Genomic DNA, 24550 nt, shown 5'->3' with positions numbered 1-24550 from the left:
ATTCAATTGTGCAAGCATTTATTTTGCTTATATTCCATACATTCAAATCTTACCATCTTTATTATTTATTATGAAGCACAATTCCTGTTTAATGAAGGACTTTGAAAATGAACTCCTCACATGTGTAGTAGATAATTATTAGGTATTTGCAAAGAATAGCAGCTACTTATTTGTGAATTCATTATCATAATCGGCATTATCCTTAATTTTTATGATAATCTAATAAATGATGTATCATTCTTAAATTTCACAACTTTTAAACTCCTAATAACTGGAGAAAGTTGTATTCCCTTATGATTTGTGGATAAAGTGATCTTCAAAAATTGTTCTTTGACCTTGTAGAAACTTTCATCATTAGATTGTGACAGGTTTGATTTCAGCTTTCACAGTTTCCTTTCACTTGTCTATGACCAAAAAAAATTATAGCTCACAGAACTTCAAGATTTGAATTGTGTTAGATCAGAAACTGATGAATTTCCTTAGGGAACCTGTCCCTGAACAACTGTGCCGAGCTGCACACCACAGTGTATGGAGAATATCGAGGGCTTGGTGTTACCTTTCAGCTCGGTGCCTTTTATTTCACTTCTGAGAGTGATGTTGTTTATTGTGGCCCATGGACATCTTAGTCAGCGACAACTACACTCTATTCATATGTCAGGTATAAAAACGACAATAAGAAAATTAGTAACTGGCAGTGTTTACTGAGTTCTTGTTATGTATATAATTTAGGAGGAAGATATTGTTATTTCCTTCATATTACACATGAAGAAATAGAGGCAGAGGATGTTATTTGTCCAAAGGTCACTAAATCTGTACATGTGTGAACCACTTTTTAAAACTAGGTAATGTGTATTCCAGACACTGCACTCTTCACCACTACAATTTTCTGTCACTTAACACATGGCATTGCAATAATTAGCCTGCGGGCTGGAATTCCCATTAGACTGTGATCTCTCCCTGTTCAAAGAATGTAGTCCATTTTCTTCACTCCACCCAGATGCCAGCAGCAAAATCTTCATTTTCAAAAAACTTTTAAACAAATAGTATTTATAGTAAGATATTTAAGCCAGCAAAAAGTAAATTAGGGAAGCATTTCTCCTCTTCCCAACCTAGAGTACTTAGGACAGACCTATTATCACAGATTCTACTTTATTCAATACTTCTGTGGGCTAGAACTTCTGAATACCTTTCACATCTAAGTCATGCACACTGAATCTCATTCACTCAGGCTAATAGATATGTGATCTATAAAAACACAAAATGCATCTCTGAACCCCCAAATAGTTCCAGAATCTAGTACCAGCATCTAAGATAATGTTTGGCATGAAAGCTCTGTGACCCACCTTTTGAGTACAGCCACAGAAATCAGAGTAGCAGGACTCAAAGCCCAGTACTAGCTTCTGCTAGTTCTGTAGCTTTGCAAGTTTACCAAAACTCTTTGTGCCTCGTTTTCCTCATCTGTAAGGTGGTGACATGATGATGATAGTACCTGCCGCATGAGACTGATATAAACATTAAATAAAGCAATTAATATATCATCTGACAGTATTGTCACACTCAGTAACTTCAGTTAAAAAGTTATCAAAGAGATTAATCAGCTCAACTAAATTATCTGAACCAAAACCAGGAAGAGGAGTAATAACGAGAACTAAAGGCAAAAGCAAGTATTTTAATCCTCAGTCTTTTCAAAAGTTATTTATATTTCAGTGAAATTTTTACTCCTGTGATTCCAATCTGATGACTTCTGAACAAAACTTTCCAATCGTTAATTCTCACTCACAGTTGTCCCACTGCTGCTCTATACAGGCATTTTCCATGAGCCAAGTGTAGTTTTCCTTTTTAAATTTTTCTTTCAGATGCATAGAGACAAGAGGCAAGGGTAGAAACTTTATTTAGAGATAGTGGATCATGGGAGAGGCTTGATAGGTAGAAGTTGGCAAGTCTCCCATCTATATTTCTAGTCTTGTAAAAAAAAGAATAAATTGATAAAATGCAATTGCATTACCTAAATCAGTTCCATAAATGGCCAGAACTTTGCCTAAGTGAAGAAGGATTCAGTGTGACCAATTCTCAATATAAGGATCCCTGCAGATTATCCATACCACCTTTGTGATTTTAAAAAATAACACTATTTCGCAAGTCAGTATGCTGTAATGAAAATATATATATATATACTTTCATTGTGGTTCCTACTGTTTCCCTGACCTTTCCCAGTTGGAGTAGTAGCAGGAAACTAAAATAAAAGAGCTGTTTTTCTGTGTGGGGCACTTTGAGACTAAACATTAATGGTGAAATTATAACAGTTGCGAGACTCCTCTGCCTGTTGCTTCTCCTGAGCAGAGAATCGCTAGATGAAAGAGCCTACAGCAATAAACATCAGGGGCTAGTGTTTCCTCCTCCTCTGAACCTAACCCTGCTGATCCAAGTCCAGAAATGCCTTTGAAGTCAGGGAGACCTTCATGTGCTGATCAATTCTTGGGGGGTAAAGAGCATGAAAAACTAGTTCTAACACTTTAATATTCTGTCGGGGAATGCATTCAACTCAGTGCAGAACAGAAAGGTTTCCGGTTACAAACTGAGTGATTTTGTACTTGGGTGCTTCTTAGATCGATTAACTCAGAGTGACCTATTGATCCTCGGAACATGATTATTTATACTTCAGTACATATTTCCATTAAGTCAAACTATGGATGGTACAGTAACTGTAAATCTGTATTTTCCCTTGGTCTTAAAGCATGTGTTGAGCTTCGGATCAATTTAAGTGAAAACCAGTATGTGATTTCCTTAATACAGATGACCAGTACTGACTATTAATATGATCAGTATTAAGTATCACACTGTAATATGTTGAAGTTACCAAAACCTTAGAAGTTAATAATTAAAATGATGTTAAAATCGATAGTGCAGTCCAAGCCCATCGTTTATGGATGAGAAACCTGAGTATCTGAAAGTAAAAAATGTATCCATCAGGTCTGGCTTTTTAGGGGCACAGCAAAAACTCCTGACTTGGTTCTAGGCACTTTTCTCCACATACCTTGAAATGATCTGTCAGACCTTTCCTCTTTATCTTAATTGGCTAATCTCTTCACTCTCAAATTCTAAAAATGTGGAGAATATATTCTAAAAACCAACATGAATATATTTTGTGTCCCATTATGTTTTAAGAGATTTGTAAAGTAGGAAATACAGGCATTTTATAAACAGGTTTTTTTTATTATTTTGGTCACAGAAAAATATTCAATACAATAGAATTATACACCTTGTAAACTTACAGTTTATTAAAATAACATAAAGACAAAAATCCCTGTAATAGTATAGATAGGGTACCATCTCAGTTGATTGTCACATAGAAAAGAAGAGGTAAAAATTTCAACTATAAAGTTAATCAGCAAGATACAGAGAAATGAATACAAATACCAGTGAACAATACCTTCAAAATTATTATGGCACACAGTAATTACAAAAAATAGGTCAATCTGTTTTAAATATTCACTATCTTATAAATGTTAATATATGACTACTTGTTTTATATATATATATATATATAACAAGTAATATATAATTACTTGACCAAAAGTGGGGAAAAAAACTTAACTTACAAGTAGCTGAAAACATTATAGCCAGAACACAATAATTTCTTGGGTCTCTTCTCTAAGAGCATCTGTGAGTCACATCCTCAGCCACTGAGAAAGTAGCCTGAAGGAGAATGACATTCCAACTGTCTTCAAACTCATTTCACACCTAATCTCATTATTTTCAGATGTTGGTACTACCTTAATTTAAATGGCTCAGTGGCAATAAATATTAAATTTAATTGGAGAGCCTTTGAAGTAGCTTGTTCTGGTTTAGAATTGCTTCCGTTGTGAATAATTTTAATAATGATAATAACACATGTGGAATGGCTTAAGACAATTTACTCTACCTCTTTACATTCTAGGTAACAAACCGAAGCACAAACATCGATCATTACAACTGACCTCCTTCCACTTATATATGCACACACAAATGCATACACACACATTCATTCTCATACAAAAATTAGACTTTATACAGTATCATTGAGCAAGAAACTATAATGCAAAGAGGTACTCCCTGCATGCATTTCATCCCTAATAAAATTAAAACACCCTCCTCTTCATACATAAATGCATAGGACCACAACTTTTAAAGGCCATTTTCCTATTGATAAAATGGCCATACATTCCTTGAACACTTACATGGTTAACCCTAATTCAATGGGATATTGTGTAAAATGTCTGTAGATGTATTTCTGCTTTTATCCTGTAATAAATTATGTTTCAACAAATATCAGAATGACCTAAATTTTATCTTTTCTCATGTCCACTAGTTTCTCACTTTCCCTGATTGGCATAACATTTCTTCTTAGCGCCTTATTAAACAGCGTTGAACAGTCTAATTTTCTCGGAATCCAGTCCTGAGGTATACAGTTCCATTTTCTTTGTTGATCTAGCACAGGCTCAGGTGATTTCTACACAATGCATCCAATTAGTTCAAGCAAGGCAAATGAAACCACATCTATACATACTAATCTCTACGTTATTAACTATAAATAGTAACAGGATATGTGTCTCTACTCTTTGCTTGAGTCCCATTCAAGTGCAAACCAAAGGAGAAGATTTCCTGTTCTTCTTTTCATACTCCTGAGTATGATGATATTTGATTCTATCTCTCCACAATAATTGATAAAATTGCAAAACCTCTCTCACATCCCTCCTTTATTCCACACTGAGAGCTTGGTTTATCTTTCAGTTGTTTGTAAAGTGTAGTTTGATTCCTTTTTGCAGAGATTTTATTTTAAATCCATTTTTGTTTTCTTCAAAATCATAGCTTCATTTTAATCAGCTAGTGGTCCTGCCCCTTGGGAATCAGTTTCTTTTTACACAAGAAAAATCCAGGTCTATTAGGATCCAACACACTGAGTTGGAACATTACTTGTATTTCACTTACGAGCACATACATTCATTTTACACGATTCCTCAATGTGGCCAGAGGGGTTCATGGTCTGCACTGTATCCACCTATAAAAAATACAAAAATATATGTCTGCTTTACAGGGATGTGAGTAGGGTTTTGCTAGCCTAGTTCCAAAGCTTGGATGCACATATTGGCTGATACTACTACTTCCTTCGTTAAGATGTATTTGTAATGGCCAGAACCTTTTTCAGAAGTCATAGGGACACAATAGTTTTCACTACATTTAACACCCTAGGGCATCTAAATCAATATTGCTGGTTAATCTCAGGGATGCTATCTCTGACAAGAGATATTTGCATGGTAAAAGATACATTAAATTAATTGTATTTCAGGCTTCAAGCTTTTCAAGACTATGAAATGTCATCAGCAGAAGGCTGGGGTGGGAGGGAGGGATGCTGGCTTTGTTAATACTACAAATGCAAATCAGAATGAAATGGTAATTTTGTTGTCGCTGCTTTTACAATTTACAAGTCCGTAAGATCTCAGGAATGTAAGCTAGATGTGAATGTTCACACCCTTCAAAGTAGCTCTCTTGTACTCAGATGAAATCATTAGATAGTTCAGTCTCTTTATAGAAATCTAAGCAATTTACATGCTATCAACAAACGACCTGCTGATCTCAGGTCAAGGATGAATTAATCTCCCCTTCAGAGTCATGACGGTAAAAGGGCAATGTTTTCCAACTTTGTATCTAGTTTGTACAAATAAAAGTGATGATAGTACTCTTTAAAAGGGATTTGGTGCCAATGTCAATTTTAAATATTTCTCTGAAATTAAACCTTATTTCTCCTCTCAGTGCCAGAAGGTTTGGAATATTGTTTGACAGTCTGATGGTATATCTGATGTTAGCAAAACATTTAGTAAGATTGAACATTGCCAAATGATAATAAATGACTTCTATAGAATAATAATGCTACAGTTCACTATCAAAAGTATTTGTCTTTAAAAATTAGAATCGGAAAGAGAAATATTCTGACTCCTTTCCAAAGTAACAATGCATCTACACACAAGAATCAATTAAAAAATAAGCAGATGATTTCTTTCACTGAATAACTGACCATTTCATTTTTGAAAGTAAATGGAGTTAAAAAGAAAGCAAGTAATGTCCAATTTTAAAATTGTTTATATTCAAGAGCAGAAAATGTTTAAAAATTGCTCTGACAGCAGATTATCAATATTAGCTGTATAAATTTAAGCACCTTTAAAATGTCTTAATTTTTAAATTATTTTTTACCTTTTCCTAGAAATTAAAGGACATTTTTTTTCTTTCTTCAGCAGTTTTAATGGGTAAAATAACTTGAGATGTTCAGGTCCGTTACACAAGCTGCACACATTTGCGAAGGCATCTATCATAAGTGAATCATCATGATTTAAATTGTAAGTTTAAGATAAACAGTTTATTTTACACAAACCATATCACTGTAAATTTCATTTCAAAACTGCTTATGTACAGGTAAAAGGCATATATTTCTAAGTTTCAGATATTATTTTTTATTCTCAAGTCAACTACAACAATTGCATAATGTGAGCCTAGAATATGTTAGATCTTTCCGCTGGGTACTTTATGTATAGCATGCTGCCATAGCATTTATCAAATATTTAACAATTTTTTGAAATGACACATTTAGTCCTCACACCTCTACAAGGCTACAACGTGCTCCATGAGAGCTCAGGTCATGTCCACTCTATTAGTTGCTTCATTCTCAATGTTGGCACATATTTGGCCCCCGATGAAAATTGGTTTAATGAATGAATACATGTTTGGGAATAGCTAATTAAGGATATCGTATTACTTGCCACATCACAGTATCACTTTTATCTAATTTTTATATTTGAAGTCATGTGGTTATCTTTGACTTTCTATTATTTGTCATATGATAGATCATGGAATATACCTTTTCGAACTGCAGTAAATGCTCTTTATTTTACTAGCATATTATTGTTTCTATTATTTTCTCTCTAATTCTTTCTTAAGTGTAGTCTGTCTTTCTAAAATTTCTTAACTCTCTTTTTAATCCTTCTCATATAAGAATCACTCTGTTCTTTCCTTAAAGGAAAGATACTGTGTAAAATTCTTTGCAAGGTTTTTAATAAATGAATAAACAAGCAAAGCAACATTTTAAAACAGAAAATCAGAGGCATCAAAATGCTTCATTTTCTATTTTCAAGACCTGACATACTTTTAACTTAAAAGCATACCCAAGAAATAGAATACATTTAAGTAATTTAAGTAATACAATCACCATACTGCCATGTAGCCTAATGAAATCCTCTTATTAAAATGTTATTGAGAAATAGAGTTCTTTCATTTCATGAATTAACCATGTAAGAGCAGGTTTCATGTTTTTGTGGTTCTAAACTTTGATGTATTGAACAAATGGATCTGGGCACTAATATTCACCTGTCACTAAAGCCAAGAAAAATGGTTTCTTTGCTCACCACAAAAGATTAATGTTTAAAAAAAAAGTGCCTATCTCAAATCACTGACTGAGTTATGGGAAACTGCTTAAGGACTACCATTCTGAAGATTGTCCTTAGTGAGGGCCAGTGCAGAAACGGATGTTACCAGGACATGTTTGTTTTGATTTGAATCAGCTAATTAAAATGGCCCTGGAAGCAATTTTCAGATCACTGCCACTGAGCAGATAGGCTCTAGTAAATCAGACTAAACCAATCTTTCAGTCAGTTCCAATTCAGCTGAAGTTGTATAGACACAGCCTTTGTCTTCACCTTTTTCCTCAATTTGTTTTATCACCCAGACAACAAAGTCACACACACACACACACACACACACACACACATACACACATCCAGTGCCATGAAACCAAGTCAATCTTGGAACACTTTCTACCAAGCTCTCACTGTATCCCACTCAGTTCTCATTTCTTAACCAAAGAGACTAAAATAAGGTAGGATTTTAATTTTAAAAATTATCAATAAAAAGTTAACTTATAAAAGCTATGTTCGTTTTTTCTAGACTTCTCTGGCCAACAATTGGTGACTAATGCTAGATGAAGGACACTGAATTATGCAGAGAGTAGAAATAGGATTTAGATTTAAGAGCATGAATACATTGAACATTCACAAATAGGAATACACATGCTGTTAATAATTCTGAAAAAATTATAAAACCATGAACAAGAAAAAATACATATGTATTGAAAGGGAGTATGTGTCTATTTTACTACTTATTTTTATTAGGTATGCTTCAAAACTAAATCACACACCTATGTAATTGGTGTAGATTAAGTACAAGTATCTGTTGAATGTGTTTGTGTGTAAGTGACAATATGTAAAAAATTTATGAATATTCATTATTTTTTCCTGACTGATATTCAAGTCTAGGGAAAAGTAAAAGGTATAAAAGGCACAGTCTATTCTATGGCACAGAACCACATTGATGGCAGCTTTTGTGCTCTAAGAAAAGGAAGTTGATATTCATATTGTAGAGCATAAATGCATCATATAAGAGTTGAACCAGGGCAGAACTACCTATCAACACTGAAAATTTGGCTGTTATTTTTTTCTTTCATACTAGAAACTAATTTGAAATGGAAAAGGGATATAAGGTATGCACGGGATTTGGAGAATGGAGGACTATAAGCAGGACAGTTTGGATGGTATTTGTCATTTACTTGCTTTTGATTTATATAAACAATGTACCAAAAGCCATTAATTATAATAATTATGAGTTACTGTAACACCTGTATATATGTTTATGACAAGATTGCACTTAACTATCTGATTTAACCTCACAAAGTCCTTCTGAAGTAGAAATTAGAATTTAGCTCATTTTACGTATGAAGAAATTGAAACTCAGACAGCTTAATCTTCTTATATAAAATCACACATACACATGGTTGAATCAGGACCCCAAACCAAGCTTTTGGCTCCTAATCAAATAACTTTTTCCCTATGTTATGTTCTCTCAGAATTAATTTTAAAAACCTGCCGTTGAATCTTTTAAAAATAGATAAATTATAACTGCAAATGTCTCCATTTTTGCTATGGTTTAAGGAATAATAAGCAAATTCATGCAAGGTTCCTAAACTATTATAAATGAATATGTTAAGAAGTTCAATCCCTGTATTTATCACACTCAGGATTCTATCACAATTATTTAAATTCATGAATATGTAAGAAGCAACTTCAAGCTAAGAAAGTTGTCTACAATGCCAAAAAAGGAAAGGGAGAAGTAAGAGAAATTCTATCCAACCAAAGAAAGGGAAATCTGTACCCATTTCATGTGTGAGAGTGCACGTGCCCACACATACATTCACACACACACACACACACACACACACACACACACACACACACACAGAAAGGCCGTTCATTAGAACTGTCTGAACTACACTCACAGTAAGTCAACCACTGAATTGGCCAAGGGAGAAAAGGGATAGGTAATATCATAGCAATTCCTCAACTTTGCCCTGACTTCAGAATACAAACTGTTTGGGCTCCACCAAAAGAATGCCTTGGGTTAGATAGCCAAGCAATCAATATTTACTGAGTGACTTAGAATCATGGAATCTCAGAATTAGAAAGAATGCCAGCGGCTATAGAGTCCACTCACGTCAGAGGCATGGAAGGAAATACAAAGTAACATAAGGCACAGCCCTGGTTCTGAGTAAACTTTCGCATGTGCGTACAGATTACTAACCTGGTAATAAAGGGAGGAAAGATAAGAGCCCAGAAGGTAGAACTGTGAGAACTCCCCAAATTGAGAAACCAGTGTGGTGAAGGTTGGCCTAAGCCTCATTCACTAGTTGAATTTAAGCTAGGTCTTAAAAGATGGGTAAGCTTGAAATCTATAGAAATGAGGGAAAATTTCATTCCAAGAAGAGGCAAAGATATGAACAAAACATGAGGTGTGGTCAGGAGGCAGTGAGCAAATTTCCCTGCCTGAAGCAGAAATTTCCATAATTTCACTCATCTGTCATGAGCTGTTTTTCATATTTAGCTCAAGTGTATATATAAAAGAAGCCAATATCATATTTTTTAAAAAACACAAAACTTCCCTGAACATCCTAAATTAGAAATACATGAACAAATTAACTGTCAAAAACCAGAGTAAGCAATTAAAAACTCTATTTTTTAAAACTAATATAGTTAATTATTTGAGGATTCCTGCTCTAGAACAGCCTACTCTCTTAAATGCTAAATCTTGTATGTCTTAACTCATAATTTTACTTTTTCTCACCTTTCTTTTAAATAAATATTTTAAAGACTTTCTAAATTGGAGAAGGATAGAGCTCGACACAAGTGAACTGCTGTGTACTACACAAGAGAAAACATTAAAATGGATCCCAGCATTACAATTCCAATTACATTTAGCCAAAGTTGAGCATTAATGCATTTCCATTCTTAAAGTTCATAATAACAATGTAAAAGGGTGCAACCTTAAGTTATCATCATTATCCTCTTCAGACCAGAATATTGGCCACCTTTGGAAACAACGGCAGTACTGGCCAGTATCCCTATGCCAAAGCAATAAGCTGCCTGAGAGACACAGAGACGAGATATTAATGAGAAGATGAAGTGAATAGCAGACTCGGCTGTTATTAAATGCCACTGAAATTGCAATCCTGTGCCTGAAAAATTGAGAGCTACTTGGGGAGCCTTAAACACCTACAGAGGGGAGTAGAAAGCAGTCAAAATGTTTCCAGATGATGGATAAACTCACTAAGAGTTTGATCCACCAACAAGGAAATGAAGTAAAAGTCCAAAAAATTAATTGAGTCTTGAAAAAGTCAATGTGAGATGGGACAAAATTACAAAATCCAGCCAACTAGTTGCCTGCTTATGAAAGATATGATAAAAGTATAAGAATTGGCGCTGTGAGTATGTGGTTCCTTGGTTAATAATAGAGGAATTTCTAAGTTGAATATAATTCTCAATGTGATTTGTGGCTAACCAGCTTCAAAAATCTATTCTGATAATTAGAACCATCTAGAAATGTTTTCATAAATAACTAAATGGCACTGATTTAAGGATTGATATAAGCATATTAAAATATTGACTTTTAGTACACAGAAATACATTAATAACTAATGTGGAAATATAATTCCAGAGTTAAGAAAGTCACCTGGCATCATGCTCTACCAAGTATTCATTTTACCAGTGATAATACCGAGGATGACACGGGTGATAAGATATGTTCAGTGTAACACTTACAGACCTAGGATTAAAACCTAAATGTCCTCACTCTCAGTTCAGTGGCTTATTTCCATTTAAATTATGAGAATTACATCTCAAAGAAATGAAAGACATGGGGATGAGGTTATTTCATATAAAGCAAGTATCTCTAATGTCAGTACATTCCAGTTGCAAAATGCAGTGAAGATTCATCAGGGCTCATCAAAAAGAGCCAATGGCAATGCAAAAATACAGCAAAAATGTTAAATACCAAAATAAGATTCTTTGTAATAAAAAATGCTCCTCCATGGGCTAACTTTGCAGAATATCCTTTTGTTTTGAAGAATTTAAAAAGTCCTAAGAAATTAAATATTACCTTAAGCCAAGCTTTTTTAGAGCTTCATTTCATAATTTTTTTGGGTGGTCCCAATCAATACTACATAAACAATTTTTAATATGTCTTATATGAAAAGGACTGGAAATCTTACATTTTAAAGTAGGTCACAACTCTTAAAGTGCTTAATCAAAAAGCAATATGGTGTTTCTTAACAGAGGGGGGAAAAAAGATTATTTGCTTCTCTTTCACTCCTTTGTCTTCTAAGTGCAGTGTGATGTATTAGTTTAATTAAAGTCTACCAAATTATCATAAGGATTTTATGTGCTGCAAATAATTGGCTTTTTGTTCTCTGCTCACTTTTTGTTAATGGAAGCAGAACATATTTTCTTTTATGATAGCTAGTATGAGATACCAGAAAACTACAGAGAGGAAAGGCAAATGTGGTGCCTAATGAAGTGACCTTTGTCATCTTGGACATGAGATAAAATTAAGCCTGCAATAACGCAATGAAAATAAGTCAGTGTTTCCAAAGAATTAAGAGGATAGATAATATTATGGCTCAGAGCCAAATCCTACCAAGAATCATACCACACATAAAAATGACAATTCTATTAACATGAAAAGCCGATAAGCCCTAAAATGAAGTAAAATATATAAATAGTCCATGTTATAAGATTTTTTAAATGTACACCATAACACATCAATCTTTTTTTATGGGACAGATTTTAGTGGTCATCCACTCCACATAAAGCATACTAAACAGGCACCTCTTTGATAAGAGACAAATTAAGTGCACAGTGAACAGAATTCATGAAAATAACATATTAAATAAAAGTTGTTTCAGAAAGTAAGAGTGCTAACATAGCCACTCTTGCCAAAGGTGAGGTGAGACAGATTATAAGTAAATATACACTCAATTACAAGACATTGCTATCGCTAACGATAACATAAAAACTGAGAATGGCTTGTGAACGTGAAATCAGTTAACTGATTATTTGTGGAATCTGAAAGACAGGAATTACCAAGCTGTAAGTGAAAACCAGCAAGGCTTGTTTGGGTGGGGGGAAAAGGGTGAGCGGTACTCATGTATTACTTTCCTGAAGGAAACAGTCTACATAATACAGACTTTCTGAAAATCCTGAGCCTTTAATTCATCTTCTGAATTACTTAAAAAAAAAATTCTGCTTCTATTCTCGGCCCCCATAATAGGTTAAGAGTTTTCAATTACTACGAAGAATTGACATTCTATTGAGTGTTTACGAGATCTCAGGCGAACTCACAAGGTCCCTAGGAAGTAGATGCTATCCTTTACCCCATTTAACAAAGAAGGGACTCAGGAACTGAGAAATAAACTCACTCGAAATCACAGTTCTAAAAAAACAGCAATGTTGGAACTTAAATCCCAAAAAATTTCACCCCCATTTCAGTGCCCTTAACTAGACTACACTCCATGGCCTCTCCAATTACTGATAAAATTGTCTTAAAAGCAGGTTTTGTCAAATTTGTTATACCTTTTCAAATATACTGAACATTTTTCAGGTAAGAATATTAAGGGATTTTTAATATATCCATAAAAATATAGCTTCCACAGTTTTTCTTCTCTCTCTTTGACACACACACTCACATCAAAATAATAATTACATTGTTCCATTTATGCAGACCGTGCGCTATGTGTTCATAATAATATACTGAGATGCTCTTAAGCTTGAAGGCTCTCCTCTCTTAAAGGCACCACTGTGTTCTTGTGAAAACCCGTGACCTCAAAATGTGCCAAATTAATAATTAAGCCAAGGAAATGATAGTCTTCCCAACCCACGATACATTTTTTGAAGTTAATTCTCTCATTAGTCGTCTCTGAAGAAACACTCCGAGGAAGGGTTTCCTCAGTGAGCATACATGCATATTTTGAACAGATACACTTGATTTACTCCATTTGTTTTAAGCCAAAGAGTGAAAGGGAATCTTTGACAAGACTGTCATCTTTAAAACACGGTGATATTTCATTTTCCCCTCTGCACTATTCAGATTGCCTGGAACTGAAATGCTTCCAGCAGCTCTCGTGTCCAATTTTTCAAACCTGTCACTTCCTAGCCAATCTACTTAAGCAAAATACTTATGTTGTTAGAAAAGAGAACAAACATACATTATAAAATACATTCTATTCTTTTTGCAGGTCAAAATCTTATTCAAGAATGGGAACTTGGAAGAACATGTGGAAATAAATTAAAAGATGACTATGATGGATTGGTTTAACTTAATGAATCTGATGCACTTCTGATTCGTTTCCAAAAATGTATTTGGACTTTGTTCAGTAGAGTTTTCTACACAATAATCATATAATCAAAATGTGATTTTTGATGCATTCAGTAAAGGTCATTGAATTGAGAAAGAACAAATCTGGAGGAAAATGGGACATTGAAAGATGACCCTGGTTACTCTTCCTCAGTTCATGTCTATAGCAGCTATTATAAAGTACTTGTCAACATTCTATGTCCCAAAAGGTAACAAAACATCGCCCATCATAACACTTGTAGATCTCTAGCCTTTCTGAATTGTGAGCATCATAACTCATATCTTATAATACCTAAGTCAAAACACAACAGAAACAAAATGCAAAATGATTATAAAAAAAAGAGAACCAAAACATCAGTTATTACCAAACACTTTCCAAAAGTGTGAAGAAATATGCTTTAAAAGGTTCTGTCATATTAACTTGAAATATTACTCATCATTCTTAACATAGAGTATACTTTCTGGATACACACATACTCACATTCTCTGAATTATACATATAAATAGGTGTAAGGTATATATATTTATCATATGTGGAGCTTTTTTTCCTAAATGCATGATCACATAATTCTGGTGTAAATTAATCTTTCCAAGTTTATGCAATAAATATTACCTAAGACTTACAATTCATTCCATTACTTTAAAAAAGCTAGTCATGTCTCAGTGAAAGCTAAGACTGCTTCTGGTGTACAGTCTGAAACCCAATTCTCTCTTGGCACTTTAACACTAGATCTGTCACCCTTTAACACCACAAAATCAATGCCCTGGAATGTCATGGTTCTCTGATGGCCCACAGAGTCAAGGCATGATCAATTTCAACTTCCTTACTAGACAGAAATAGACTTAGACAAATAAAAAAGATTCTATTCAAGTTAATTTCAATAAAACTAAAGAATAAAAGGTAGAGAGAGTCAAATTTGTTAGAATTCAGTCCAATAAATTTACACTTAAATCTAGATCCATTTTTAAATTCAACTATATTGCACAACCAGACAAAAGGTATGTATCAGAAACTAAAGCCTAGAACTTACTCCAATCCTCAGATTAAGAAACACTTATCAACTGTGTGTGCGTGTGGTGTGTGTTTCCTTAATTGTATTAGTTAATATGCAGTAGGAAAAAGATGGTGTCTGAGTTCCTTATTGTGTATCCCCAGAAAATATTTCCTTATCCCAGGACAGTTTTTGGTTGTACTGCTCAGTAAGAGCAGGAATCTTGTCATTCTTGTCTTAAACCATATATCCTATACCTAGAACAGTCCATGACACAGAGTAAGCCTTTAGTAAGTATTCCATTAGTATATGAAAATCAATGCAGGCATTTAATATAATCTGATATATAAATTCTATTGAGGGGAGCAGATTCCTCTTCCTGGATTCTCCAGTGCCTAGAACAGAGCAGCCACTCAATGAACATTTGCTGATTTGAATGCCTCCAGAATGGCTCCTATTTTACTTGTCAGTTTCTAGCACTGGGCTGAATTGAAATGAGAGTGGTTATTTCTAGAGGTTTTATTTCTCCTGCAATAAGCATTTTCTATGTCAGTGGTTTGTTTTGCTTCTACATTTTGACATATAGAAACACAAAGACTTATTATTTAGTAAAGCAGGACTGAGTTAGAAGACATGGAGTATAGTTTAGGTTCGCCATCTTGCTATGTAAATTTGCTTCTCCAGACCTCGCTAGTCTCATCTATAAAATATACAGGAGGGATAGAGAGAGAACAGGATGGTTCTCAGGTTTCATCTTGGGATTACGTAGGTCTATATCCTCTTGGCTATGCGTCTAGATATGGATCCAAAAGAAATCAATGAAAGTAACTCTGCAGATCATACAAAAGCTGGAAAGCAGTCTTATTTAAGAGAGTTAAACGGGAGTCATTCAATTGAACTCAGAAAATGCTGAAAATGCCTAAGAGAAGCAATCGGTGTGGGAGGCCTTACAGGCATGTGGGACACCATGACCTGAGGTACTCCTTCTAATCCCATAAAACAGAAAACATAGGTTGGTTCACACCCTTGTCTTCCTAAACTATCAAAACTGAAAAGAAAAATACATTCCTACCTACCTTTCTCCTATGAGAAGCCATGTGACAAAATTCTGGTCAATATGATACAGAGAAAAACCTTGCAGAGGGAATCCTTCACCGGATAGAAAGGAAATGGGATCAAGGAAAGTTTCTCCTTCTCCTCACCTGAAACGGGGACAGAGTGGCTGGAGAAGGGGCAACCAACTTGGTACTAGGAGAAGGAAAACCCCAAACTAAGGATGGTGGGGCAGGAGGTCAGCAGCACCACAGCTCCTCCACAAAACTTAATGACTGATGACTTCTTGAATTTTACTATAAAGGAAAAACAAACCCCTCCTTTAACCTTGGCTAACTTATTACTTGCAGCTACATGCATTCTTAAGTGATATATTTGCTAAGGGAAACCCCAGAGAAAAGGATTAGCAAAAGGATAAAAAAAGTTATGATTGTAAGCGTTCTTTGACACCACTATTAGACAGCAAATACAGGGCTGTAGGTATCTTTGGTCTGATCAACTACCACATTTTACAAAAATTTGTATCACAGACACTCTGCAGAAAGGGGACAGTTTTTAAGTGTAAAAAGTTCTGGACTAGGAATCAAAAGATACAGGTTTTAATTATTTTTCTGTCACTTTAGCTCACTTAACTCTTAGTAAGAGTTTCTTCAATATGCAATGGAAATCAGCATTTAGTTGATAAGGCAATTGTTAGGATTAACAATATAATGCAAACTCTTTTTAAACTCACAGTGCTTTACTAATAGCTATTCACAGGAGATGATGCAAGTAAAACACTTAGGCACATGTTTTGACACACAGTAAGTGCTTATTTGTTATTATATTATTAGTATTCACCCTCATAATCTCTAGAATATCTTGCCACTGAGGTAGTGCCTCAGCAGTGTTTTTGTTTCCTGACCCTTCCCTTCTAGGCATGGCTGACTGAAAGAAGAATCAACTCTTATTGCAGGCAGAACCAGAGTTGCTCTCCCTGGCATTTGAAACTGATACCCAGAAAAATGCCAGTGTTGAACGTAGAGGGCCATGTAGCCTGCAAATTCAGAAACTGTGAAGTTGTCAAACATGGTTTATCATGTAGACTAGAGAAGATAAAAATATCTTTAAAAAAGAAGTGCACAGTGCACAGAGATGAGAGATGGGCATTGGGGAGGGAAGGGGGAAGGGAGAGAAAGCAGGGGCTGGTGGCATTAAACATCCATCCATTTTTGATGATTGGGTTATGTAATCCCCATTTTAACATAATCTATTGTGACCTAATGTCTCTTATTGGCAATCAAAGAGTGCTAATTAAATTTATTTGTTTTGGTTTTGTCATTGAAACATGTTACCAACTTAGCTATAGAAAATCTGAATCTTGAAGTCTTTATAAGAAAAGGCCACACATAATTCCCTTCTGTTTCTATAATTTTATGTTAGCTCCATAATTTCATGATAAAATTTCATAAAGAACATCATAAAACAAAACACATATAATTCAAAACAGAAACCTTTTTATTTATCATTCCTAATGAATCTCATGTTAAAGAAAATACAAGATTAGTTAAAATCTTGAAGCTACAAAATACTTCTTTAAAGTTTTAAATCTGTTAGTCATCTTGCAAAATAAAATCAAATGAAAATCAAATTTATGTATACAATTTTTCCTATTTCTCTCCTATGAACAACAAACAGGCCAAATAAGAAAATACAGATTTTAGGTGCCATGAAAATAGAAGTGGCCAACTTCTAAACCCTCCCTGACTATGTAGTGAATGCTAGGATCCTCTGAGGACATCAAGGTACCAGACCTGGAATCAAAATATGGGTTTTCTGAAGGTGGGTACAGCCAAATTGCTAAATGCTTTTGGAAGGAGTCCCAGAAAGCAAGGGCTTATGTGTATCATCTTGTTTTGTTTTGTTGACAGTGAAGAAAAAACTCCCGAGTTTGACTATATTCCTAGTTTAACAAAATAGTCATTTTTTCAAATGTAGGACTGTTCAAATATGGTCAGTTTTATAGAAGTTAGAACAAAACTATGAATTTTTTCAGATTAAGTATAAGAAATGTCGAGAAATGTTTGTATTTGGTAACAATGAATAGGTCAAATAACACATGTGTCCTGTTCGACATTTGGGTAACTCATTCTGTCAATGAAATATTAGCTTCTGATGGAAAGAAGTTTTATGATATGACCTTCCTGGAACACAGAAGACTCATATTTAGCATGTTTACACTTGAAATTGTCACAGTTCAGATCTAAGCCACCTGTTCACTTGTGACATCTAATGGCAAAAAAAAAAAAAAGATATAAGATAAACCCTTAAGCTTATATTTTACATAATTTCTTTAATATTAAATTTTGAAGTGTATACTGACTGTTTTATTATAAAGACAAATGGAAAACAAACATTTTTTTCCCCTCAAAATTTGGTTCATTGTACAACTGCAGCAACAACCAATGGAATCTTTTGATCATTATTAAACAGGCTTTTTGTTTGGTTTTCCAGTTCTCTAATGGAGAGGCTGCATTTCATTCCTATCTATTTATAGGAATTTTGACAGGCTTCTAGCTTATAATCACGTGAAGCACAGATTATAACTTTAATTATAACTTCTATGCTAGAAGAGTGGTCTGCATCATGTAGCATTCAGTTAGTATTCATGGGCTGAATGAATCTATAGAGAAATAAAAGTACACATTATCACTGAACACTCTATTCCCACCTGAGTTTCATATTTCTCTTTCCATTTACTTTGCCCCAAAGAGTTCCCATAACAAACGCATTGGGTAGGTAATAGGGCTAAGACTCTCAGTGCTATTTCTTATTGTTAAGAAGCAGGAAGTCATAAACCAATTTCAAACCACAATCCCATTACTAAGGAAATCTGCCAAAATACATGAAAGCAATAATAACTTACGTCTTGAAAGAAGAGAAAACCTGATGGAGTAGTTCAAGCAAGGACAACTGGAACGTGGTGCATTAGAAGTATCTGTGGGACCTACTTTTAGAACAGATACTCCTTGTTTGAAAACAGGGCATGAAATGATGTTAATCTGCAAGTGGGGGAAGCTGTTCATGGTCCTCTAATCAGAGCTCGGTGTACTTGAATCATCCGCCCTTTCATTTTTCAACTCAGTACCCACCAAGCGTGCTCCACCAGCCATTACGAGTACACCCCACTTAATAAATTCAGTGGGTGTTTTACAAATGCAAAGTCTGCGGGATTGGACACTTCAGACTAAATTTTAGCTGCACAATCAAGAATATAGCTGAAAACGCCAATTAATGGTGCAAAGCACAGACAATCAAACTTTGGCTATAGAAAAGCCCTTTGTGGACCCAAAATATCACCTATGTAATCTATCCCTGACTGCTGCATGGCTCATCAGAATATTACAATCAAAGCCATCCAAGTTCCTGCTGAAAAGTAAAATCAGAGTGAAAAGTGACCCCTTGCTGAAAGAGAATTATTTAAGATAAAAACGAAGTGGAAACAATGCCATTATATATTTAACGAATCTTATTTTGGTGTTAAACTTTAAAGAAACAAACCTTGCAATATGATAGATCTTAATGAATTAAGCTCCTTAAAATGGGACAGACTACATGAAAAAGGACACTAATAAGCATGATAGAGTACTTCTTAAAACAGGAATATCTCACAGGTAAGATTAAGTAACAATCACAAGCATATATAGGAAAAACACACCCATCGAGGAATTTCATTTTGAGTTGTAACATGGGAAGGCAAGTCTTTAAGCCAAATTGAGTCTTATCAGACAAATATATGCATGCCAGGCAAGCAGTGAAAAAAAGCCTTGAAAGAATATCAACACAGATGGGAACGAGATAGCTGACTTGCAGGAAACCATGCGGAGTGACAGCTCGGCAGTAACTCCACACCTGATCTGGCAGCAGGGTGTATGGGGGCAATGCTACAGCCAAGTCAGTGGGACCCTTGGGCAGATGTGGCTGGGCGCTGGACACTGAGCAAGTAGTCCTGGTGCCTACGATCCTGCAACTCTGCAGGAGGTGTCTCAAAAAATATGTAAAAATCCAACCTCACTACTGGACTCATTGATACTCAACAAGATGAAAATTACGCTTCTATTTGGAGGAAATTCATCAGAAAGGAAATGTCTACCAATAATTGCTATGAAAACATTTATCTGACCCTGATGCATGTTCTCACCAGGTTCAATTATTCTAAATAATGTATGGAAGTGCAAACAAAATCATTGCTAGTCAATACCAGATTGATTCAGTTGTAAAAATCTGCATTTTTTAAAAGCTACCTGAAACTATCATCTCCTCCTAAAGCCGATTTGTTCCAAAACACTTGATTTAAGAAACTTAGTTTAAAATGATGTTTTATTTCAATTTGTTTTTACAGTAAATATCATCACCTGTTTGTCCAAATTTGTTGTGTCGCTAAACGCAAGTCCCTCTGAGAGAGGTTTCTAGTTGATTTTAAAGATACATGGGAAGGAGCAGAATAACAGAAATTGAAAATCAAGTCATGGGTAAGAATGAAATGTATATATACCCATAAATTTGTTTTCATTGTAAATAGCAATACAATGTTGGTAAAAAAAAAAACTTTTACTTGAAAACTTCCTACTCAGAAACTCTCACCACAGTATTTATGGAGCCCAATTTCCTGCTTTAATTTGACTGAATTTCAGGGAGTTAATCTCTGATTCAGGCTGACTGAGGTCTTCCTGTTCGTATCTCCTTTGCAAATAGAGCTTCCTGGGGAAGCTGAAAAGGAACCAAATGTTTCACAGCTGAGGCTATTCATCCGACTTTTTTTGGTGAGAAAGTTTTATCCATTTTTGAAAGTGTTGGTGTTTCCCAGTATTAAGTAAATGAAAGTTGAAGAGGTAAATATACTACTTGTGGTAGCCAGTAAACTTAGTAAATGTTTAACTGTGGAATTAAACAATACATTCAGAGACCAAAGAAGACAGAATTGCTAGATCTTTAAAATCTCATCAGTCGATTGATGCATGGCATGAGATTTATTGTAATGGCAACCACACGTTTATATCTACTAAGGGTATTTTACCCTAAAATAAAGTAGAAACCATTTTTTTTTATTATTCTGTCTAGCTTTTCTGGTTCTGAGTATCATATTATTGAAGTACAATGATGATTAAAAGGTTAAGCAACCTCCTCTAATGAAGTAGAAGTACATATCATTTTCAACTGATAAAACTATAACAATGTAGGATGCCAGGTGAGTTACCCAAACTGGAATTTTGCCAGCTCCCTAAATGGTTTTAGTGCAATAGTGCTTGAATTTTCCTTTCTGTTGATGTTTATTTTAATCAATAGATGTGAATAAAAAGATTTTTCTGAGAAGTTAAATTCTCTCAAATTTCCAGATGAATGTTCTGAGTTGCAAGATAAATACCAAATTCTTTCCTACTAGTAAGATCTGATTCTGCTGTTTTACTTAAATTCTAAAACCCTTTTTCACTCAGTACTTCTGGGAGAGTAAGTGTTTCCTGATTGTTGGCAGAGACACTAAAGATTAGTGGTCCCAGTGAAAGAAAGATTTTCATCAGAGTCCGAGTTTTTACAAACAAACCTTCACAGTTCTTGTTATTCTCTCTTTCCCTTTTAAAAATGTGCCTTGGATTTCTGCTAGCAAAAGGTCTCAGATCAGCTGGAAATATCCAGTAGATATTGCCCTGTGTTGTGAAGTTGCAGTTCAGTATTTTCTCAGAGGCAAGTTTACCACTTGATAAATCATTAGCATCACTTCCTGTAGCACTGAAGTTTTCCCTAGGGGTTCCTACTAACTAAGGGCTAATCACCCATGTTCTTATTTAGCTCTTGAGTTCCGATTAGATCATAGTTTATAGTGGATGACTGAAGACTGCTAATTCTTACCTGACAACATAGTGAACAAAGGCTACATATTCAGGAAATACGTTTTATCTTTCCTTTTAACAAACCCATGCCATGCTATTGCATCATTAAATGTGAACCCATGCTGAGTTTGGGTGTTCAGGGAAAAGATACTAAAAAGATTTCAGTGGCCGCATGTTATTACTATGGGAATTCATCCTGGCTAAGTTATTTACAGCCCACTACTAATTTTAATACTTGATGAGGCATTACAAAAATGCATCAGATGCAGGTTCATGCCAGTAACAATGTATTAGAGATCAAACCCACTCAACAATGTTTAAACATAATTTAACTCAATATTTGAGATTAAATATTTTGATACATATTTTCCCCCTTATAAAATCGATCTTTTACAAATTTTTGATACTATATTCTACACTTCTGTTTGTAACTGAAATAAAATAAATACACACTTTTGCAATTTGAAGGGGATGTGATGAAAATGGCAATAACTGTATTACGAATAAGTCAGACATAACATTCTAGGAAATCCTGTTTTGATCATTTTTATGAAAAATGTTAGTAAAATACAGAAGAGAGTTTTTCCTTATTTTTTCTTATATAAACGATAAATGGGCCATTGTTCTACTAGTTTACATATATATGCACATGTATACATATATATCTATCAAATTTATCCCCTATATTGGAGATCTCATATAATACAGTACTTCTACAAATAACGCATTATTGTATATTTATACAGCAGTATCTCAGTTGAGTGGATTTAGAAATGTGTGTTTTCCCTCAACACATTACTGCAGTTGTCATAAAATTAAAATTCCAAATCATGCATTCTCATCATTTTGCATGACTTCTTAGATCAAGTCACTTTACCAATGAATCCTTACAAAAGGAAAAAAGCAGAGAAACCAAAATTTGAATTTGGTTGACTATTTAAAAATTATATGTAAAAATTCTCTCAAATTTCTGATAGTTGTAATACTATATTTAACTTAGAGCACAGTAACACTTTATAATTCAGGGGGCTTTTCTCTAAGGATCGGTTTCCTGTTTTTTATTTTTCTACCCGTAAAAGGAAAGATCCCACTGGTGTGCGTCCCCAGCCACTCTCTGCTATGACGTCTTTTCCAAGCCCACTAGTGTCTCATAACAGGCGTCATTCGGTTGCTTTCTCCATCTCAAGGGAGTTTGGCTCCTCCCCACGCCCTCCCAATTATAAATATGCAAGTTAGATAATTGACCCACCCGTGTGACTGATGCACAGTCTAAATGGAACAGACTAAAGGCAGTTAGTACACCACGAACAACAGGTGGGAGAGGAAGTACTAATTAATCAACCTGAATATCTGAAGTCATTACTGACTCAAGTCCTTTGATACCTTCTTCAACTCTCTGAGCTATTAAAACACCCCATGCTCTTACCCACCTGCACACCCCACATTCTTGTCAGAGAACACAGTAAAGGGTTTAAGAATTGCACAGAATATACACATAAAATACATCTGCACCATACATAGTTGAAACTACTTTTCTTCCCCCTTGTCATTCCAGATTTTACAATTAGATCCTCAAATTTAAACAGTTAGGAAGTCTAGAAGATACAATTGTGCAGTAAAGAAAAACGTATTCCCTTGGCCAGTAGAGTTCCTTCCAATGTCTCCACTGGAAGTATAATGGAAGCCCATGAAAGTGCAAAATCAAAGAGTGTCTAGTGATTTGTCAATGAGTAAAAAACACCTTATACAAGAAGTTCTAAGCCTACCTAAAGTCACGAAGGCCTGAAGATTCATTCCAGAATGGAAAACCACCACCACCGAACCAAAAAAAGACATATTCCAGAATATGAAGAATAATAAAGAAAAGTCTCTGCGAGGACAACCGATAGCCTTTATTCAGGTGCCATTGATAAGAAGCCTTTTTGCTCTTAGATTCTAGGTGGCAAAATGGGATGTGTATATCAAGGGAGGAGGGATTTTCAAGTTGTTTAGCCAACATCGTAACTTTAGGTTGATCATTCTAGATACTTTCCAGGAACAATGTGCAGGAAACGCAGCACCTTAGCACATAAAGCACTTTACTTCCCTTACTACTTGGACTCAAGTCCCTGAATCCATTCAAGTGCCTGCAAACCTCCCCTTTCCCTTTCCCTTTAAAGACCTCTTCTTAATTACAAAGGAAACTTCCTAAACAGAATATATGTGCAAGAATACAGATGAGACAGAAGACCAAACATTCAATCAGGTCAACTGGGTGCATCCAAGTAAAACTAGGACTGTAGTCTTCATCTCGCATTACAAAAAAGATTTGTTGCAACCTAAACCCGGTATCTTGAGGGTTATTACATTTCATCTGCATACTTCATTCCTTTCAGTGTCACATAAAGATTTAACAGTAACATTTACTTTCATGTCTTAAAAATCTGCAGTCGTAAATTTACTGGGCATTGTTGCATAGATAAACATACTAAGGTAAATTATAAAATATAAATGCTTCACGATGCTAAATTTTTTAATCATTATTTAAAATTAGATACAAGGATGGCTCACTGATGCTCATGACAATCAAATCTATATGGTAACATACCCATTAAACACATAATTAACCATTTTGGGTAGAAATTTTCTAAAAGGTGTTCCATACTGACCTGAATTCTTAAACAAAGGACACACATGGTTACTCCATGATCATTATAAACACAAAGCTACCTGAGTTACTGTCATCTGATGTCAGTGAAGTATGTGTAACTTTACCTTATGGACCCAGATAAAGATTCTCTCTTGGCTGCTTTAACCAAGTTAGGAGTGGGAAAATAAATAAGCATAGTTGGCATAATCATGGATTACACGGGAAGCTGTTGCTGAGTGAGGACTTAG

At 34.8% G+C, this 24550-nt stretch overlaps 1 protein-coding gene across 9 annotated transcripts in view; it reads right to left on the bottom strand.

Moving 5' to 3' along the window:
* PCDH7 (protocadherin 7) overlaps positions 1-24550 on the bottom strand; it is a 396928-nt gene that overhangs the window by 332412 nt on the left and 39966 nt on the right. The window contains exon 2 of one of the 9 annotated variants that reach the window (XM_036908428.2): positions 2893-5038. The exons of the other annotated variants lie outside the window; for them this stretch is intronic. Within the exon in view, the coding sequence (XP_036764323.2) occupies positions 4961-5038 (78 nt within the window). The 3' untranslated portion in view covers positions 2893-4960. Of the gene's footprint in view, positions 1-2892; positions 5039-24550 lie in introns of those variants that run through there. 9 annotated transcript variants of the gene reach the window in all.

The sequence above is a fragment of the Manis pentadactyla genome, chromosome 5 (assembly GCF_030020395.1).
Source record: "Manis pentadactyla isolate mManPen7 chromosome 5, mManPen7.hap1, whole genome shotgun sequence".
Classification (NCBI taxonomy): domain Eukaryota; kingdom Metazoa; phylum Chordata; class Mammalia; order Pholidota; family Manidae; genus Manis; species Manis pentadactyla.
This window is presented reverse-complemented; position numbering and strand designations above follow the sequence as displayed.